The 21,017-nt window shown below is 46.9% G+C and overlaps 1 protein-coding gene across 4 annotated transcripts in view; it reads left to right on the top strand.

Annotated features, from left to right (window-relative positions):
• POU2F3 (POU class 2 homeobox 3) overlaps positions 1 to 21,017 on the top strand; it is an 81,992-nt gene that overhangs the window by 48,746 nt on the left and 12,229 nt on the right. For 2 of the 4 annotated variants that reach the window (XM_003253284.3, XM_012495998.2), the window contains 6 exons: positions 11,343 to 11,468; positions 13,012 to 13,114; positions 15,670 to 15,752; positions 18,386 to 18,568; positions 18,993 to 19,134; positions 20,772 to 20,908. In XM_003253284.3, coding sequence (XP_003253332.1) covers positions 11,343 to 11,468; positions 13,012 to 13,114; positions 15,670 to 15,752; positions 18,386 to 18,568; positions 18,993 to 19,134; positions 20,772 to 20,908 — 774 coding nt within the window. Of the gene's footprint in view, positions 1 to 11,342; positions 11,469 to 13,011; positions 13,115 to 14,427; positions 14,475 to 15,669; positions 15,753 to 18,385; positions 18,569 to 18,992; positions 19,135 to 20,771; positions 20,909 to 21,017 lie in introns of all 4 variants that reach the window. The other 2 variants (XM_012495997.2, XM_012495996.2) reach the window with 2 other exon arrangements.

Below are 21,017 nucleotides of genomic sequence, written 5' to 3'. Positions count from 1 at the left end.
GATGTCTGTGCAGAGTATTAGCTGGCCCTGCTCCTCATGCAGACATGTAATAAGTATGCATGCTACATCTTCATCCACGTTTCTGATAACATTCTTAGCCACAGTGGACCACAAGCAGGGTCCTGTGGCATACCATTGGAGATGTCCATCCTAGATGACAGTGACCCATCGTTAATCAACCCTATCTCAGCCCATACCACCTCACCTTGACCTCCAGGACAGTACCTAAATACATATTTACCTATTTCAATGATAGTATCTGATCCCCCATTCTAAAAACCTGATATGAAAGGAAACGAGCCTAGTTTGGCGTGACTTTATAAGTCACATGATATGGTAGAAAGAGGGTTGATTTGGGGGATTTAGTCAGGCCTAGATTCAAGCTCTGCCACTTAGCTACATGGCCTTTGGGAAATCATTTGACTTCTCTGAGATTCAATTTCCTAGATGCGAGGACTGTCAGACGTATTTATGCATTAGCACCACATACGTTTAATAAGCACTTACTAAGTGATGCACATTATGCACTGCGCTGGGCAGGCCATAGTAAGCAAGATAGGTCTCTCAGGTATTAAGTGTGCAAAATTCCTGTCTTCAATCATTTTAGTGACAGAAATAAGGAAAGCCCTCCCTGGAATAGGTTTTCTAGACATTCAGCCCTAACCCTTGAGACCTGGGGATGTATCAGAGATTATTTCCCTTATATACATAGGGAAACTCAGATACACTGATAGAGTCCCTTGGCTCAAGTCCACTCAGCCTTTTGGTAACAAATTCGGTAGCTGCTCCCTAGCCTTAGAGAATTTATCTTAAACTGTCAATTGAGTAGGTTCAGCCAACCCTTGTGCCTAGAGCCCTGTCCCCGGCTAATAGGCATAACAGGCTAGGCACATAGTTAATACAAATTAAGCCAAAGCAAAACTCAAGTTAAAAGCACTGCTTCATGGCAGCGCTGCATTGCCTCACTTATCCAGAGAGCCAGTAGCCAACCTATTTAGACAGCTGACAGTAAGAAGGAAGCAAATGAGACCTCAAGCCAGGCCCTTTCTCAGAGCCTTAAACTTTTATTTTAGGGATAGTCTGCTGAGCTTAATGATCTGGTTTTTCTATCCCTTAGCAGATAAAAGTGCAAATTCAAGCTGGAATAGGGGATTGCTAGAAGCAAGCATACCAATAGAAGCAGAGATAAACTTGATTGTGAGAAAGGAAGAAGAAAAAAAAAACTGGGAAAGGCAGAGCTCAGAGCTGAAAAAAATTGAAAGAAAGAAAACAAACAAACAAAAACAAAAAACAAACAAACAAAAAGGCAGTCTGGGGCCATACAGTGAGTGCTACAGCCAACAAAGGTCAAACACATCAGTATCCCTGAGGGCATGGTTGCTTTTAAAACAAGTTTGAAATTATGACTCTGAGTCATTGACTAAATTTTCTTTCAGGTATGCTTTAAGACAAAATAGGGATGTATATGATACCTTTTAGCAAGATCTCTATTCAAAAAGAAACCAATAAATATCTATCCAAAACTGAAATAAAAGGCTTTGGAGCTTCAAGGGATAGACTTCTGTGACTGAAAATCACTTATTTAGGAAGGATTCCTGAGAAAATCCTAGGCATTTGAAAGGTATGCTGAATTTTAGATGACTTGAGTTCAAGTCACAGCTCTCCTGCTAGCCAACATGTGCCTTGGACAAATCTCTTACCATTTATGACCCCGTTTTCCACAAGCAGGAATAACATTACCTGCCTTTTCAATCTCATGAAAGTATTCTGAAAATCAACAGAAATGTGTTTGAAAGTGCTTTATAAACTGCAGAACATCGTGGAGATGTACAAATGAGGTCTGTGGGCCACACCCCAGGTGTTGCCTACTGCGAGACAGTGACACAAAATGTGGACAAAGAGATTGATTCCAAGTCGTTGCTTTAAATATATACATACGTACATGTATGTATTACATACATATGCATATTTTCATATATGTGTATATGTCTGTTCATTTAGATAATATACCTTTAAACCTCTCAAGATGCCTTTTTCACAGGCAAAAGAAGCAGCTCTACAGCTAACTTTGTCATCTTGTAAACTGTAACATTCTATATAGATACGTGGCATTTTGAATGCTTACTAACTTTCATCTTAATCTTCTCTAATCTAACACTAAGAATTCGCTTTTAAAAATCAAACATTGCAGAAATATATGGCTTAAAAAGTGGATAACTTCTAGAACCCCAAATGCTCTCCGCTGCATCTATGACTAGCAGTTTGACTTAGGGACCTTCAGATTTTTTTCTGTGCTAGTTCTGGTCCTGGAGGCATTCAACAGACAATTCCTGAAATAAACAGCCCTTTGTTAAAAAAGAGAAACCTTTAGGGGTGGAAATACATTTTATATTCTAAAAGCTCTCCAGTCTGCGCTGTTTGGGCCTTAGGCTCATCTTCTTGAGTTCTTACTTAGAAAATTGCAGTAAATAGCTTTTTAACTGGCTACCCTGGCTATAGTCATGCTCTCTTCAAATCCATATTCCACAAGGCTGTTAGGATAACTGAACTAAAACTAAAATCTCACTGCAATCGCTCACCTTTACTTTAGTTCCACCATGCCCTCAGAGTCCCTTCTGAACTCTTTTGTCTTCTGCCATGGGCCCCTGCCTGCTCACCCACCTGTCCTCTCCCTCCCCTACAGCAGCAGTCCCGAATTGCTGGTAGATCCTGAACAGGAAGAGAAAGCGCCGTTTCACCCTCTGCGACTTTGGACACAGCTGCTTCTTCCACTTCCGCTTCCTGGGATGCCTTTCTTTGCTTCTGCTGCCTGGCAAACTTTAATTCATCCTTCAGGGTTGCTCAGAAGGACTTTTCTTCCGAGAGCCTTCTTCATCTCATTCCCTTTTCTCTAGCTATTCTCCCCCCTGACAAAGTGAATGGCAGCCTTTTCTTTGCCACCTCGTACCTGCTTCTGAATGTTAGAAGTACTGCTCTGTAGGCGATGACTCTGACTTGCACAGCCTCTCAATTAACCTGGGGGCTTCCTATTCATCTTTGTGTCCCTAGTGCCTTTTGGTATACCATAGGTGCTTGGTAAATGTTTGTTGAACTAAACTGAACTGGAAAGGGAACCTTTATAGGGCAGGAAACTGTGTTTCATTCACGCCACATAGAAGACCACCTTTTCCAGCTGCTGTTAAACAGACCTCAGGCTGCCTCACTTGATTTGGGGTGCCACAGGAGTACAAGAGACAAGGAAGACCTCAGGTTTCCTGGAAGACTAAACCATGAAAATTACCAGAGATAACTATTTGCTTCATTTATCCAATGCCCTTCAGAGGCAAGCTTCCAAATCACAGGTTCACTCAGGAAATGCCAAAGAGATTCCCATTCAGACCTGTTGAAAACTTCACTCTCAATAACTATTTAGGCCACAACTATGTGTAAAGTCCCAGACTACACTTGTAAGTGTAGCCTGGAAATGTTTACCCCAACTGTGCACCATACATAAAAGCAATATAGTACACAGAAGAGGCTGGAGTGAACAAGCACCTCTCAGTAGCTTCCAGAAGCCCAGAATTCTGAGTGGAAGGCCCTGTGCAGCTGCCTCACAGCATGGTACAGGGGGAAGGGAGGGGTCTGGAGGCCAAATAACCATGTAGAGAGTCGGGCTCTCCTCTTCTTAGCCGTGTGATGTTGGGAATGTTGCTTAAATTCTCTGAGCCTTGGTTCCCGTATCTGTTAAAACAGTTTGGTAAGATTACTTCCCTCATTGAATTATCAAGAAGAATAAATGATGGTATATTTGAAAGTGTTTCTCATCTCTACAGTGCTTTAAAAATATTTTTTCTCTTTCTTGAGCTGCTGCTCCTGTAACTAATCTGTGTAGTGCTTCATGATCATAAGTTGGTGCTGTACGTGTGTGTGTGTGTGCATGCGCATGCACGCATGTGTGCATTCAGGACAGGACATGTGCACTTCCTTTTATTGGATTCATCTGGAACCCCACAGTAAAATACACACTGGGACAGAGATTTCATGACATTCCTGAGCCACCTTTTTCCCCTCTTTACCTCTTCTCCTCCTAATGGGGGAGGTAAGAGCAAATATCACACCTTGTAGTTACTTTGTATATGTGAGACTCAAGGAAATACAGGATGCTGGCTCCAAAGCCAAGTGCATTATGTTTCCATATCAAACAGATGTGTGTTTATCTGATTCTGAACCTTGCCCTGCATAGTCATTGAGAACTCTGAGTGGGGTTCAGAGTTCTTTCTTTTGACTGCGACTAAATCTCAGTAGGGGAACAGCAGGATTAGGGCACAACTGAGTTATGACAATAGCCAGAGTAGGCAACAATTTCAGAGTGATAAAAACAGATGACAGAGACACGCGGCAGTGCAGTAGAATGAACTGGACACCGGATAGGGAGTTAGCAGATCCGTGCTAATCAGCCCTGGCTTGGTCTTTAGGACTAACCTGACTGCAGCTCTAGCTGTGTTTCCCTGAGCAAGTTATTTTCCATCTCTGGCTTCAGAAGTCATACTGTAAAATGAACCAGGTGATGTCTATATTTCCTTCCAGTTCTGATGGGGAAGGAAGGGAATCAACACGTTTAGGAATATCTGCCATACACCTAGTACAACCTACACCAAACAACTTGGAAGAGTCTGTAATTCTATAATTCCATCACACAGAGAGAGTGAGGATTGTGTGGAAATACGGAGTCAGACCGACTTAAACTGAAATCTCAGCTTTATTATTTACCAGCAGTGTGACTTTATGCAAATTTCTTAATGTCTTTAAGCCTCAGTCTTTTCATCTATAAAATGGGTCTTGTAACATAGTAAGCATACTTATATGCTTATAAGCCTACTCCTACTCTCTCTTTATACATTATAAATTTCTTTTCTTTTTTCTTTCTTTTTTTTTGAGATGGAGTCTAGCTCTGTCGCCCAGGCTGGAGTGCAGTGGAGCAATCTTGGCTCACTGCAAGCTCCGCCTCCCGGGTTCACACCATTCTCCTGCCTCAGCCCCCCGAATAGCTGGGACTACAGGCACCCACCACCACACCTAGCTAATTTTTTGTATTTTTAGTAGAGGTGGGGTTTCACCGTGTTAGCCAGGATGGTCTCGATCTCCTGACCTCGTGATCCGCCACCCTCGGCCTCCCAAAGTGCTGGGATTATAGACGCAAGCCACCACACCCGGCCTAAATTTCTTAAGTAGATTTCATCTGGTCTATTTCTCTTCTTTTTGGAGGAATAATCTAGGACTACACAGATGAGTGAAGTAATGTAACATTAGGTCATGCAACTAGTTGGAGGCAAGGATGGGTCCCGAAGTCAGGATCTGATTGATTCTGAGCCTTGTGCTTATTTGCTGGATGTCTTTTTTATCATCCCCACTGGGGACAGCAAAGTCCTTCCCTGATAAGCAGCCCAGGGATATGTTAAAACAAACAAACAAACAAAAAAAAAGAACAGTGTGATGATGAACTGCATTTATACACTAGACACTTCCCAAGAACAGCCACTGGGCTTGGAAACAGTTCTGAGAGTTTGATGCTTAGCATTTCTTCCCCCTCCCACACCCTCTCCTTCTGCCATTTCACTTATTTAGGGGCAGAACAGCCTTCTGTGGGGGCAAATCAAAAGTTCTGTGTCGTACTTTTCCCTAGTCAAAGAACCAGAGAGGGTAGCTCTGTCCTCTTCTACCAGGTAGGCCACCAAAAGAACCAGAGGGGATCAGGTTCGCAAAAGAGAACTCCCATCAGTGCAGCTGCCCACTGGGGAGGATGCTGCAGGTGTCTCAGGAGGGTCCCACAGCAGTGCTTTGGTTAAAATGATTCAAGTCCTGGGCACCATGAAGCATTAATGAGGGTGGGTCTGCCATGAGGGCACAGCCCCATCCCAACATTTTTAGAACCAAATTCGGGGGATTTATATTCCAGAGGGAGAAGAAAACTTTTAAGGGCTTAAAATGAAGGGGTTTTTCATGCATGTGTCAGCACTAGCAATGCTATGTCCTAAGAACTGAAGCCAAAGCATTAAATAATGTGACTGATAAGATTGTTGCATTTCCAGAGTAGGCACAAGCAGGACAAATAAGGATGGCTTTTTAGAAAGCGTCTTTTCAGCAGTAGCAACCCCACGTGGTTCCAGCCTCCTAGGAGCCATATGTCTCCTTTCTTCCATCCCTCCTTTGTGTAGAAGTTTGATGCTCTCAGGGTGATAATCTCAGTTTGCATGGCCAAAGGCACACCTAGGCTGCTATATAGTAGGTTTGATTAGAGTCAAACCTACTCTAGGGGCTGGATGAGGTCATCTCCCCAAGCACTTCCTACAGGCATCTGAGGAGGCAGGAGCCTTGGACTCCTAAGGAACAGCTAAGAGCCATGGAGATGGGAGAAACCCCCAAGCAAAAATGCAGCCGATATCTCTTGGGGTACTTTCAGCCCTGTTCACTTGAGAGGAGTTACCCATCTGCCCCATTCCATCACTCAGAATATATTTTTAAAATGTTTTCATTTGCCAATCCTTTATATATCAGTTACAAAACAGAAACTCTTCCTCACTGCTAGGAAGAAGTGTAGAAGGTGGGAGAAAGAAAAAAAAATCTTGCCTGTAATTGAAGGCAGGTTGGGAGATGTTCACGCTTTGAAACGCTCCTTCTTGTGAAATGTTTATGAAACACTTTCCACAAACGAGTTATGCAACTGGGACAACAGCTTTGATCATTTTCATCACCAGTGATATATTCATTAGTGTTGAGCTGTCTTCCCCCAGAGAGGGCCCTGTGAAAATGTCATGGGGAGGGGGTTAAAGATGAGTACCCCAGCCCCACCATGCCCCATTCCATGAACCCAAAACAGATGGTCAGTAAGGAGGTCCCATTGTACATCCGGGCCAGAACACCACCTTTTCCATCACCGATGATCTGTTCTCCCTCCTACCCTTGGGATGTGTGTAATATTTTTTGGTAGATAAAGCACCAGGGGAGGGTCAGGAGACCACTCTCTTATCAGGCTTTTGCTGGGGTATTGCTATATGAGTTTATAACCATCTGTGAAGCTCTCTGAGCCTCTGTGAGATGGAAGGGTGAACACTTGTCCTCACACCTCCTGGCTATGAGGGTAAAGCCAAGGAGGGATGTAGAAAGGGCTTCCACCTCCTTGGAAGGGGCTCTCTCCTTCCAGAATGAGGCTACTGCTTTCTGAAGTAAGTGATGTCAGAGAGTTCACTGGGATCAGAAAAGATAATCATCCCTGATACCTTTTTACCTCCCTGGTCACTGCCCAAGACTCAGTATAATACCTTTGCCCAGCACAGTGGGTGGAGAAGAGCCCAAACTAACAAAGCTTGTCCAATAGCCGGACAGGCTGCTCAGTGGCTGTGGCAGGGCAGAGCACCCTGTGGCGGCCCACGTCTCCAGGGATGCGTCCGTCCCAAGTAGAGCCTGGAGAAACCCTCCACTTGCGTGAGAAGAACTGCCAAAGAGACCCTGGAGATGATCTTCTTGATTCCAGGCAGGCTGTGGGTTCGGTTGGGTTTTCACAAGCACGGGGGAGATGGGGTTTTCATCCAATTTGCCTCCGGTTCTCACATTAGAAGTCAATGGGATCCAACATAAGTCTCTCTATCTCATCTTCCAGATCCACAACCAACACCCAGTTGCCTGGAAAGGTTCCAACCTTTTCCCCTTAACAGCTGTAAAAAGGGATTTTTGTAAATTCAGGAAGACTTTATTCCTTAATTTCTTCATTTCTGAACCCCTGAGAGTGTCAAAGATGTCTGTTGGAGGCCATGGGAATTGTCAATGTACCCTTCCTCCTTCCTGTTGAGCTCAGCTAATAGAGACAGCTGATCAAAGCTGAGATATGAGAACTTGTCCTCAAGAAACCAGTGTCCTTTATTGTCTTTCAATTTGGTTTGTTTAGGGTTGTCTTCTTTTGGGGTTACTATCAGCACTTCACACCCAGAAGGTAATGAATTATGAAAAATAAAAGATTCCATATCCAAAGGAACTGTAAAGAAGATAAAAATAAATAAATAAAAATTATAAAAGAGTAAAAAGTTGGTCAAACAAATCAGAAAAATAATGCAGAGGGTTGTCAGAAAGCCCCCAGACTTACACCCAAAGGGCTTTTCTGCTATCACGCACTTCATTTTTACAACTGGGAGGTCGGGAGTGCCCCCCAAAGAGTCTGAAGGGCAATTGATCCAGGAAGCAGATGAAAGGGTGCGTTTTCTTTTATGATGGCGCTGGTTTCTGAAATTAAGTGTTGCAGGAAGACCTGGCACAGATTCTAACAGATAGCGCCCAGGTTGGAGGCAAAGCACATGTTTTCAAGCTCTGTCATAGCTGCCTCTCCTTATCTCTCCCTTGTGCATAATGAGTCTACAGAGGAACCCTGCCACTTGCCTCTGAGATGGAACTGGGCCAAGCTGCCAGAGGCTGTTCCACCAGCATGATTTTACCTCCAGTGCTCCACATTCTCCCTCTGTCCCCCTTCCTCCATCCTGCCTCCCCAGTACCCTCTGGGATGGCGGATGCCTGGGGGCAGGAGGAGGTTATGCAGGGAAGAGGTGGGGACCACAAAGGCTTGGCTTAAGTAAAATCCCCTCTCAGAGCAAACCCTAAAGTTGTAGTGGTGGTGGTCATTTTGAAATAAGTAGTTTATCATCTATTTCTAGTTTTTTAAAACTAGCTAACACATGTTTTCCTGGAATCTAAGGATGTGGAAACTCTCATTTTTGGGAGAAGAACTAGGACACCAGAGTTTCTTAGAGGTGCCAAGTGTGGATGGGCACAGCTGAAGGGGCATGGGGCAATGAAGTGGGACTCTTGGAGACAACTCCCAGGCAGCCATGTTTTTTGAGTTTTCTGAACGTCTGACTCTCGGCCCCCACAGTGCTATTTCCCATCTCTCCCCCTTCCTTCTCTTTGCTTCCAGAGTTCCATAATAGTCTCCTTAAGTGAGAGGAATGATTTCCAAAGACTGTCCCTGAAACAGCCATCTTCTTACCAATTTCTGTGCAACCAGGGCTTCTTGGTGTTATTTAGATCTGCTTTGTCTAAGAACACAGCAGCAAGCTGGATGGGCCAGGTCTACCAAATGCACTAGGGAATTGGAATTTGTAATTCCATTTGTCAACAGATAGGGAGAAAAATCACGGACTATCATAAAATAGATGGGGAAACTGAGTCCCATAGAGGCTCAAGATTACATAGTAAATTAGAGTCAGAGTTAGGGCTAGAAACAAGGTCAGCATTCAGTGCACCTGTTCAACATTTTCTTCCCTGTACCTCATTGGAGGCTGTGGAGACATGGGTTTTGCTTATGTCTTTTGTTCAATTCATGTTCATTGGGTTTTCACTATGTGAAAGGCACCATATTTAGGACATTAGCTCCCTCCTCAGTCTCCAGTGTTAGTAGGATCTTCCTAATTGTCCAACCAAAGAGAATTCTTTTTTCATTTTATTTAACTTTTATTTTAAGTTCAGGGGTACATGTCCAGGTTTGTTATATAGGTAAACTTGTATCATAGGTGTTTGTTGTACAGATTATTTCATCACCCACATATTAAGCTGAGTACCCATTAGTTATTTTTCCTGATCCTCTCCCTCCTCTCACCTTCTACCCTCCAATAGGCCCCAGTGCGTGTTGTTCCCCTCTGTGTATTCTCATGATTTAGCTCACACTTACAAGTGAGAATATGTGGTATCTGGTTTTCTGTTCCTGCATGAGTTTGCTAAGGATAATGGCCTCCAGCTTCATCCATGTTCCTGCAAAGGACATTATCTCATTCCTTTTTATGGCTGCGTAGTATTCTGTGGTGTATACATACCACATTTTCTTTATCCAGTCTATCATTGACCGGCATTTAGGTTGATTCCATGTCTTTGCTATTGTGAATAGTATTGCGATGAACATAATCTGTGCATGTGTCTTTATAATAGAGCTGTTTATAAGGAATTCTTTCTTTAGTGATCCAAAGCACCATTTTTTTCCATAAGGACTAAGCACAAGTTTAGCTGTTAGTCTGAACTTTTAACTTAGGTTAAACTAACACAAACAGAAGGTATTCCAGGATGTCAGTGATATTCGCAGTGTAGACCAAGAAAATGGTTTAAGCCAGCATCTCTATGGCTAAGAGTTTCTATCTGGATAGGGAACAACCAGATGTCTGCATAGGAGGGTCTCCCCAATATCTCTTGTAAGGTATGGTCTAGAGCTCGTGTCCCCATCACATTATATGAATTTAAAGTCTCATGGACACCCTCCCAAGGGACTTCCTGAAAAGCTGCAAGAGGGTAATTTTCCTGGGATGGGAGAAGGGGTGAGCATAAGCAACGCTTCCTGCCCTGCCCTGGGACACCTGGGAAGCCCATGCGTGGGTGGTTAGTGCTGTCATTGCAGGGTGGTGGAGACTGGAGAGAGGTTGGAAACCACCACAGGCCCCTCAGGCTGTAACTAAAGCATTGGCTGTGAGGGAGACATGCCTTCACCTGTAGGGAGACAGGCAAAGACTGTCACTAAAGCCGCACAGGTGAAGGGGGCCAGCTGCAGAGGCAGACACAGAGGATGGAGAGGTGTGGAGACAAATGGGTTGGGGAGGGAGACTCCTCCAGATCAGTGGTGCCCAGATTTTGGGGTTTCATAGATGAGATTCCATTGAGGAAAATAAAACACGGAATTTGGGGGAGATCAGTAAAGGGTTGCCAGTTTTTTACTCTGTGAGGTAAAGAGTTTTAAGAATGCCATTTAAGATCACTATCCTGTCCTAAATAAATTTTAACATTCTTCCTCCTAAGAAAAAAAAGAATATCATCTCAGAATTTCTAAGAATTTAATCCATTTTTTTTTTTAAGAGACAGGGTCTCACTATGTCACCTAGGCTAGAGTGCAGTGGCGTGATCATAGCTCACTGTAGCCTCAAACTCCTGGGCTCGAATGATCCTCCCATCTCAGCCTCCCAAGTAGCTGAGACTATAGGCATGTAACACCATGCCTGGCTAATTTTTTTTTTTTTTTTTTTTTTTTTAGTTTAGAGATGAAGTCTTGCTATGCTGCCCAGGCTGGTCTCAAATTCCTACATCGAGCCCTATTTTTGAAAGGCACTACACTATCATTGTTTTTGTCATTTCAGGGCCACTCACAGAGGCCTCTGCCCAGCTGTCCTGGCTGGAAGGGCACACACAGGCAGGAAAAGTAAGCCGCAGCCCTGTAGGCGCTGGGCTAGCTCTCTCCTCTCTAGGCTGGTCACTCCTTTCCTGCCTGAATCTTCCTGCCGTTTCCATCTCTGACTGCCTGATGGGATCCAGCACTGACACTCTCCTCTTGCTTCCACTTGCAGATTAAAACCGAAGATCTCAGTGACTCCCTGCAGCAGACCCTCTCCCATCGGCCATGCCACCTGAGTCAAGGACCTGCCATGATGTCCGGAAACCAAATGTCTGGGGTAAATGCCAGCCCATGTCAGGTAACCCTGATATTCACAGTGGGCCAGTGTGTTTAACTCAATCTCTCTGTGAAATGCTCAACTTCCGTGCTTGGTACTCTGTGAATCCATATCAGTCTAAAGAACCCCCTGCAGGCAATGTGGGAAAGAGATTTGGAGGCTGTGAGTGGGGTTCTAAAACAGTCCTCTTATAGGTGAAGCCTGGCTAGGGATGTGAAGAAGGAGAACTCTGCTTCTCAGGGACAAAAAGGAGCCAGGCTTGCCAAAGCCAAGGACCTAACAGCTGTGCTGCCTGGTGTCTGCCAGCCACATCCAGGGGAATCCTAAGTTGACAGCTGCTGCTGCAGTTAGAGAACGTTTCTGTCCCCAGTGGGCCCACTCTGCCTCCCCTAAGGTTTTATGTTAGAGCCAAACTAGAATGGAGTGTTGGTGGGGGAAGAAAGAGGCGTCTGAGATAGTAACAGTCAAGGTCTGGGAGGGCGCTTATGTGATGAGACCTCTTCTCAGCAGGGATCACCTGGGGGAGAAAGAGCCACCCCTTTCTGGAAACACATAAGAATATGCATCTGTCCCTTCACCTTCCATTCAGCAAGGCTTCTTAGGTCTTCTCTATGTGCACAAACCTAAGCTCAACCCCATGGAGCACAGAGCTCTGGGGTCTCCGTTGCAGAGGACTCCCAATCCCCCAAGCATCGGAATTATTAGTCCTATGTCCTGGGCTGGTAGGAGAAACGCTGGACTTTTTGTTTAACTAAATTGGTTTTATTAAAAATGAATAGGGCCGGGCGCGGTGGCTCACGCTTGTAATCCCAGCACTTTGGGAGGCCGAGGCGGGCAGATCACGAGGTCAGGAGATCGAGACCACAGTGAAACCCCGTCTCTACTAAAAATACAAAAAAAAATTAGCCGGGCGTGGTGGCGGGCGCCTGTAGTCCCAGCTACTCGGAGAGGCTGAGGCAGGAGAATGGCGTGAACCCGAGAGGCGGAGCTTGCAGTGAGCCGAGATCGCGCCACTGCACTCCAGCCTGGGTGACAGAGCGAGACTCCGTCTCAAAAAAAAAAAAAAGAATGAATAGCTTGCTCCACCCCCCAACTCCTACCCCGACACCCTCCAGGAAAGATTCTGGCCCAGGAAACAGCCGAGGCATGGCTTTTAGCATAATCGAGTGGCATGAGATTAAAAAAGAATTGGACAGTTGGGGATTGCATGTTATCTCTAGGATAAACTTCGAGAGATGGGTCATACCCAGGCTTTGCCTTCAGGGCATTTTACAGTCTAGTTGAGAGACAGGACTGACACATACAAAAATTAACTCAGGAGGCAAGGGTTAAGTAACAATATGTAGTAAGGACTCCTAGGCTGAGGGCAGAAGCTGTAACAATACCAGTGTTAATGGAGTAGCTACTATTCGCTAGACACTGGGGATACACAGTGGCATAAAGCAAGGTCAGCCTGCAAAGTCTCCGAGTCTGGAGACCCCTGGGACAGATGTGTGGCAGGCAGATGGGGCTGATGTCCCCAGCTTGTAAATGCTGTGGTGTATGTGTATCTCTCCGTGTGTAGGACATGGCTTCCCTCCATCCGCTCCAGCAGCTTGTGCTGGTTCCCGGCCACTTACAGTCTGTATCCCAGTTCCTGCTATCTCAGACCCAGCCTGGGCAGCAAGGTAAGAACCCTGGGGGTTTCCACATAGACCAAGTCCAGTCAAGGGCTGCTGCTGCTGCTGCTGCTGCTTTTTGCTGGTCGAGGGGGCCTAACTGGAGAGCATGCGTCAGTCAGTCACCCATCTGCTATTAAGACCTACTTATCCACCTCAGGGTCTGAGGAAGGGACCCTGGCAATGCTCCTCCAGGCTTAGTCTCCTTCTCTGCTTCCCCTTCCCAGCCTCCTGTTGGGTGGTCTGGCCCACCTCCTCAATTTCGTGGTAAGTGGAGACGGAAGGTGCAGGCGTGGAGCAGAGCTATGCTGTACAAGGCGGGGAAGCGCCCTGGGAAATGCAGTACAGACAAGTCCCAATTCCTTGGAAATCTCTCCTGGACACAGATTCAGACTTGCTGCCTGGAAGCCTGGCTGTGATTCTATTTGGAGAGAGCAGCAGTGCCACCCACAGGTTGTAGAAAGGGTGTTCAGGTTTTCTTTGGCAGGGAAGTTACTCGCAGAGAACTTCTCCCTGAGCAAATAGATTGAACTATTAATAAATAGCTAACATTTCTTGAGCACGATGTGCCAGGAGCTCTTCTGAGTAATTTTTCTGACATTCCTCAAAATAACTTTGTACAGTAGGTAGTTCTATTATGCCTCTGGTGACCTACTGGGAAGTTCCAGAACCGTTTAGCTGAGACCCATACTTTTGGCCATCACACTGTCCCACTCGCATCTCCACCAACTAGGGTCAAAAGTGATGGAGGGTTGGACAGGCTCGGTGGCTCACGCCTGTAATCCCAGCACTTTGGGAGGCCAAGGTGGGCGGATCACTTGAGGCCAGAAATTTGAGACCAGCCTGGCCAACATGGTAAAACTCTGTCTCCACTAAAAATACAAAAATTAGCCGGGTGTGGTGGTGCATGCCTGTAATCCCAGCTACTCAGGAGGTTGAGGCAAGAAAATCCCCTGAACCTGGGAGGCAGAGGTTGCAGTGAGCCAAGATTGCACCACTGTCCTCCAGCCTGGGTGACAGAGCAAGACTCTGTCTCTGAAAAAAAAAAAAAAAAAGTGATGGAGGAAGTATAAACTCTCTCCTGTTGTACAAATCCCAAGGAGAGTCTTTGTAAATCCAGAATCCAAACAAAATGCAACTCTGCCTTCCGCCCTTAGCACCTGCACAAATGACAGTCACTGTCCTTAGTTTCCAAGGCACCTCAGAATATTACGGTGATGAATGAGACCCTATTTGAATTTCTAAGTGTTTATTTTGGTTAAAAAATAAACATCATACTCCTGGAATGGAAAAGGGAAGGTAACAGTTTAATTTGTTTTCAGAAGACTGGAGAGTGATATGAAAATGCCCCAGGCTCATAACCACCTAGGTCAGTGTATGTTGCAGTGATGGAAAGACACTTCCAAATTTGGAGTCAGAAAAATTTATTGGTTTCTTTAAAAAGTCACTTGCTAACTGTGTGTTTTGGGGAAAGTTACCTAACCTCTCTGAGCTTCCATTTCCTCTTCTGAAAAAATGGGATAATAGCAAGGCTCTGCCTCATGAGATTATTGAGAGTCACTTGAAATAATGCATGTGAAAAGGCGGTATCCATTTCAACTGCCATGTCAGAATTGCCATTAGTACCCAAGCCTCTCAACTCCCAGTTCAGGATTCCTTGTAAGAGCTTTCTTGGTTATGTATTTTAATAATGAACAATGAAGCCCTGACTTTTTTAGACTGAAGAGCATAAAGGTCAACATCAGCAGATGCTGTATGTACATTGTGATCCAGAACAGCCTCGGGAAAACAGAGACCCCAAGGTGCTGTTGAGTGACAAGCGTTTGGGGTGACCAACCCCATTGTCTGCTTTGGTGGTTTGATTGTCCCACTCCTGCTGGGAGAGTGAGCCACCAACCAGGCGGAGTCCCTCATGTACAGTTTTCATGGGGAGAATGGAGAAGCAGTTGTAATACATAATGCTCAAGGGAGTTTCCAGACGCTTGGCCCTGGACTTTCTCTCCTCTCTCAGCCCTCTCTCCCAAGTATAAAATGTCCTGGTCAGCCAGATGCCTCTGGCTAAGGCCCACTGCCCTTTAGAGCTGTATGGTCGCATCTGCTTGGTCTGGCATCCTCGCAGATTTGGTTGGGCCTCTGTAGCCATAACCAGCTACTTCTCCTGCAGGGAAAGCCAAAATCCTCAGCCCTAGCTTGAGTTCTCCGCAGCCACCCTGCATCCCTTCCCTTCCCGGGTTTCTTCGGCTCTGGTAATCAGATCCCAGAGTAGATCCTCTTGACCCTCCTTAGCCTCTGCGCCTCTCCAGACAGGCAGGCAGGTGGAAGGACTGGTTTGGGGACTGCTGTTTACATGTCTGTTTATCCCTGTATCTGATTTGCCTCCACCTGTATGTGGCAATGCCTGGCAGTGCCAGGAGGGCCTCTCCATGGGACTTGAGGTGGGTGGAGGGACCTGATCAGGTGGCAGGGGGTGGGGACAGTGATCGTGGTGCCAAAGTTGTAGCACATGTCTTTCAAATAGCCTGGATTTTATTTGTCTGTTCCTTTGTCCCTCCCCTTTCACCCAGGTCTGCAGCCAAATCTCCTCCCCTTTCCACAGCAACAAAGCAGTCTCCTCCTCCCACAGACTGGGCCGGGACTGGCATCCCAGGTAAACAACCCCATTCTTCCTGTTTCCTCTAGGAATGTCTCAACTCTCACTGAGTTTAACTCACTGGTTTCCCCCTACCCCTTTAACAGGGCACTAACCCCTCTGGGGAGAGGGGACAGCAGGGAACTATCCATTGGCACAGGGGAAATCCAAGCTACAGCAAGGGGGAGACAATTTACCAAGTGTCACTGGTGGGGCCACAGTTAGAACCCAGAGATTCCAGCTCCCAGGCCAGCCTCCTTTGTGCTCCAGGCACTGAACTCCAGCCCTGCACAGGCCCCAGCATTGCTCCTCTGAGAGCCAGGCTCAGCTAACTTCTCAGGCATACCAAGATGGCCACAAACTCTACCTAGGTGCTCTCAAGCCCCAAGAGGGAGACTAGAATACCACAAACCTGATGTCCCAGACCACAAAGCCAGCGCCTTTCACCTCTGGGCCACTATTCCAGATTGCCTCCTGCAGTGGGCACGTATATCGGCCAATGGGCTGAGGTCTGGGAGAGGGGTTGTTTGCAGAGCTGCCATGGTTCCACACAGCACCTTTTTTCCAACTAGGAAAAAGGCACCTTTTCTTCTGGCCAGGTGCAGTCTCATGCCAAGGTGCACAGATTGGCGACAGCAGCATGAGCTGTATCTTAGCTGCCATTCCTCCCCTGATCTGGGTGCCCCTGTACAGTTAATAACCTGCACAGCTGCATGAGATGGCTCTGCACAGATGGTTGGGCAGAATGGTTGGGAAAGACTGCAGAGATCGCTGTGCTAAGATCCCCGTGGCTCACCAGGAGCCCTGCCTTCGGAGAGGGCTGAGGCCACTAAAAGTACCTGGAGGGGAAGCTTGCCATCTAGTGGTTGAAATGGGAACACCAGCCTCATAAGCTGCTCTTCCACCTCCTCCTGGCTGCCCTCTCCAGACTCTCATAGTCATGGGCTTACAGCTGGAAGAGATCTTAGAATATTCAAGATCAACTCTCATCTCTTATCATATTTTGGCATGGAGAGACTGGTAGCAGAGAGACCACATAGAAGATTATGAAGATCATCCAGGGGAAGGGTCATAAAGGATTGGCTTAGAGTTGTGGCAATAAGAAAAGGGGATTATTGAGGAGATGCTTTGGGAAGTTGAATCAGTGCAGTTTGCCAGTGGATTGGAGATGAAAGGAGGAGGGAGAAGGTCTGTCAGAGAGCCCCGTAAGTCTTTGTCAAATGAAAGAACAAACGATTTAATGAAAAGGAAGTTTCAAAGAGGACTGGGGCTTTGTCCTGAGGATCTGGTCTATGCCACACTCTCCTCACACATCCCCTCCCTGCAAACTGAGACCAAATTCTTGATGGTTTCAGACTAAAAGACCCTTCACTGGGGGAAAGACTCCTAAACTTCTCTCTGGTCCTTTCACCTTCTTCATCATAAGGATGCCTATCTGAATGGTAAACCCAAATATCCCAGAGAAGGAGTAACGTTAACCCTAGTCTACAAAAAGTAAATCGAAAAGGAGCGAAGAGGTGGACTTAGCCCTTTGAGCTAGTCACATTGCCTGGACCCCTAGGCCCAGATCCCACTCTATCCTTGTGGAATGATCGATGTCTTTAAGATTGGATTCATTCCTGACCCCAAATAGGCACAACATGGTTCTAGGTTTAAGGGGATATTTTCCTATGAAGATAAGCTCAAGAAATAATATTTGGCTGGGCACAGTGGCTCATGCTTGTAGTCCGAGCATTTTGGGAGGCCAAGGCAGGTAGATCACTTGAGCCCAGGAATTCGAGACTAGCTTGGGCAACATGGTGAAGCCCTGTCTCTACAAAAACAAAAGTTAGCCAGGCATGGTGGCACATGCCTGTAGCCCCAGCTGTTCAGGAGGCTGAGGCAGGAGAATGGCTTAAGCCCAGGAAGTTGTGGCTGCAGTGAGCAGTGATTGTGCCACTACACTCTAGCCTGGGTGACAGAGTGAGATCCTGTCTCAAAAAAAAAAAAAAAAAAAAGAAGAAGAAAAAGAGAGAAAGAAAGAATATCTCCTAACAACCCAAATGACATCAGGGTGCATTTTATAAAGGTACTGATTAAAATACCTTTGATTAAAAACAAAACACTTTCATGAAAGAAAATGGTGGTTTAGAAAGTAAAAGGGCACAAGAGTTTGACATTTTAGGAAAGTTCTATGAAGGCCACGAGTTATTGGATGTCCCCTGTTATCTTCAGTTAATGCCTGTTCAACACCTCAGTTACCTGCTTTGTGGAAAAAAAAAAAAAAGCAAACAACCTTTTCTTTGTCCAGTTCTGTGATTTGTTTTTGGAATCTTTGTAAACAACCCTGCTAGCTCCTTTTATGGTAGAAAACTGAAAGGAGGAAGTAACCTGCTAAGACTCAAACAGTGAGTCACAGGCTAAACTCAGGCCACCTCCCTATCCTGCACTCCTGATGTTTCTACCCAGATATTCCAGTTATTTGCTATACATTCATAGAAACTTTAATTTCCACTTCCATGCCACTGGAAAAAAAATAGGACTCCAATGTACCCAGGGGGTGTACTCAGGGATCTGTCATCCTCTAAGTGGGCCTATTAGTTAAAAAAAAAAATCAGAAAATGTTATTTATTGATCTTTGTGGTGGATCTGCTTGGCGTGTTTCCTATCAGGCAGTTGGGCGCCCTGGGCTGCCAGGATCCTCTTTAGAACCCCACCTGGAAGCATCCCAGCATCTCCCAGTGCCCAAGCATCTACCCAGCTCTGGAGGGGCTGATGAGCCCAGTGACCTCGAGGAGCTGGAGAAGTTTGCCAAGACCTTCAAGCAGAGGCGCATTAAGCTGGGCTTCACACAGGTTTGGTTTTAGGGGAAAAGATAGAAGAAATTGCGCTGAGCAGCTGGAGACCGGGCTTCCCAAGTGCAGGTTTCAAGAGCTATCAGAGGCTCAATGTGTTTGGGGTCTCCTCATTGTGTCCCTGAGTTCTCTGAGAATAGGGCACAGTTGCCATTGGTAGGGAAACTGAGGACGTTGCTGGTGGAGGAGAATGAGGTGGAGAAGGGGCTGGCTCAGCACATGGGCGTGGTCCACTCAGAGTCTAAGGAGAGAAAGAAACCGATTCTTCACCTTAGAGGGAGGAGACTTGGAAAGGAGCCGAGCACGGGTGAGCACTCGGAGGTTCAGGCTGGCTGTGTGACCAATGCTAGGACCATGCAGGATGTGGGCAAACAAGAGGAGGAGGCTGCCTCTCATGTTCCTCCGCCTCGGTCCCCATGCTTAGGGAGATGTGGGGCTGGCGATGGGAAAGCTGTATGGCAACGACTTCAGCCAGACCACCATCTCACGATTTGAGGCCCTCAACCTGAGCTTCAAGAACATGTGCAAGCTCAAGCCCCTGCTGGAGAAGTGGCTGAATGATGCAGGTAGGCCTCACAAACATGGATGCCAGGGGCCCTGCAGGGAAGGGCCAGTGACTTGTTGTGTTGGGGCTTTTGGGAGTTGATACCTAACACCCCTTTCTTCTCCTGAGACTGGAGCTGATGGAGAAACAAGACACAGGACACAGGCAAGTGTAGATGAAAGTGTCAGCTCGACTACTGAGAAGCCCTCAGAAGGATGTGGATTTAGGTCTGTGTCCATCAGGATTTGTCCCCATTCCATTCCTACCCCATCCCACCCAGCGTAGACCTTAGGACAACCTGCCAGTGACAAAGTCTGGATCTGCAGAGCAGATAAACTTACACAGATTGCTGTCTGGAATAAGTCTAGGTCAGGGATACAGGGCAGTGGTGCCTCTAGGGTCTCACTGGGAGGGGGAGACCACAGGCATGACACAGGGTCTTTCCCTGGCTAGTTCTTGAGTAGGTTTTTAGCAGACAGGGACTTACTGCAACCCAGGCTGCTCAGGAAAGCCTGACAGCAGGAGTGGGGTTTGCAGGAGGACTCAGTGAGGGGTGGTGGCCGGGAGGCATCCCAGGAGATCAAGGGTGTAAGCCAAGGGACCACACGTTTGGCAGCAGGGACTAGCATATAGGATGGGGCTTCTCAACCTTGGCACTATAGACATCCTGGGCCAGGTAATTCTTGTTGCCAGGGACTGGCCTATGCATTGCAGGATGTTTTGAGCATCCCTGGTCCCTACCTACTAGTTGCCAGTAGCATCCACCCCCAGATGAAACAGCCAAGAATCTCTCCAGACATTGCCGAACGTCCCGGGGGAGTGGTGGTGATGCAGAGTCCCCCCTGGTTGAGAACTGCCGGCCTAGGCAGAGAGAGGGAGTGAGCCAGTCTCCAGGGCTGGGCTCTATTCAGTAGATTCACATGGATTTGTGGTTACATTGGAGAGGGAGGAAAGGGTGAGGCAGCCAGCCAGGGCTGTTACTCCCAAGGAAGGGCCTCCACATGCAAGCATGGGAGGGGGCAGGAAGCTCCCCCTACAGGCTGTCCCTTAGACAGCCTTTATGGAAGCACTGAAATGAGCAAAATGATCCGAAGGTCTTCGAATCTCTGGGGAAGGGCCCTGTGACCATTTCTAGTCTCCATCAGATGCCTAAATCCTTCCTCAGGGCTATCCCTTCTATGGCCCCTACAGCCTTAGCTCAAACATTTGCACTGGCAGGCAAATGCCTCCAACACCAACAGTCACCAAGTGCCATTGCTTTTGGCTGCAAATCTCATTTCACATTTCGCTCAGTATTCACATCCAGGCATATCTGTAAACAGCAGCCTCACGAGCGTTACTCGTAGGAGCCCTGCCAGTGCCCACTTACACCCGCGTGTGTCACCGATGCATGAGCATCCTCAGCTGTGACCCCAAACACTGGAGACACTGCTGTGGGGGCCACAGAGGGCCATGGAGGGCCATGGAGGGCCTTTGCCCTGAGCAATGAAAAGAAATAGGATTCTTGGTCTGTTCTCGGCTCCCTGCGGGGGGAGGAGATTGCTCCTGAAAATGCCGTCGCAGAGCCCATCGGGAAGGGTTGGTGGACCTCAAATCCATGACGGCACCGGCCGCTCGTCCCCTTCTCTGAGCTTCCTCTGCTCCTTCGTGTCCCCGCAGAGTCCTCTCCGTCAGACCCCTCAGTGAGCACGCCCAGCTCCTACCCCAGCCTCAGTGAAGTATTTGGTAGGAAGAGAAAGAAACGGACCAGCATTGAGACCAACATCCGCCTGACTCTGGAGAAGAGGTTTCAAGATGTGAGCAGCACCTTCGGGTGGGCATGGGTGGGCTACCCCACACAGGTAGGAAGGGCAGACACGGCACAGGCCCCTTGGCACCAGCCCCTCCACACCTCACACCTGCTCT

Source organism: Nomascus leucogenys, chromosome 15 (assembly GCF_006542625.1).
Source record: "Nomascus leucogenys isolate Asia chromosome 15, Asia_NLE_v1, whole genome shotgun sequence".
Taxonomy (NCBI): domain Eukaryota; kingdom Metazoa; phylum Chordata; class Mammalia; order Primates; family Hylobatidae; genus Nomascus; species Nomascus leucogenys.
This window is presented reverse-complemented; position numbering and strand designations above follow the sequence as displayed.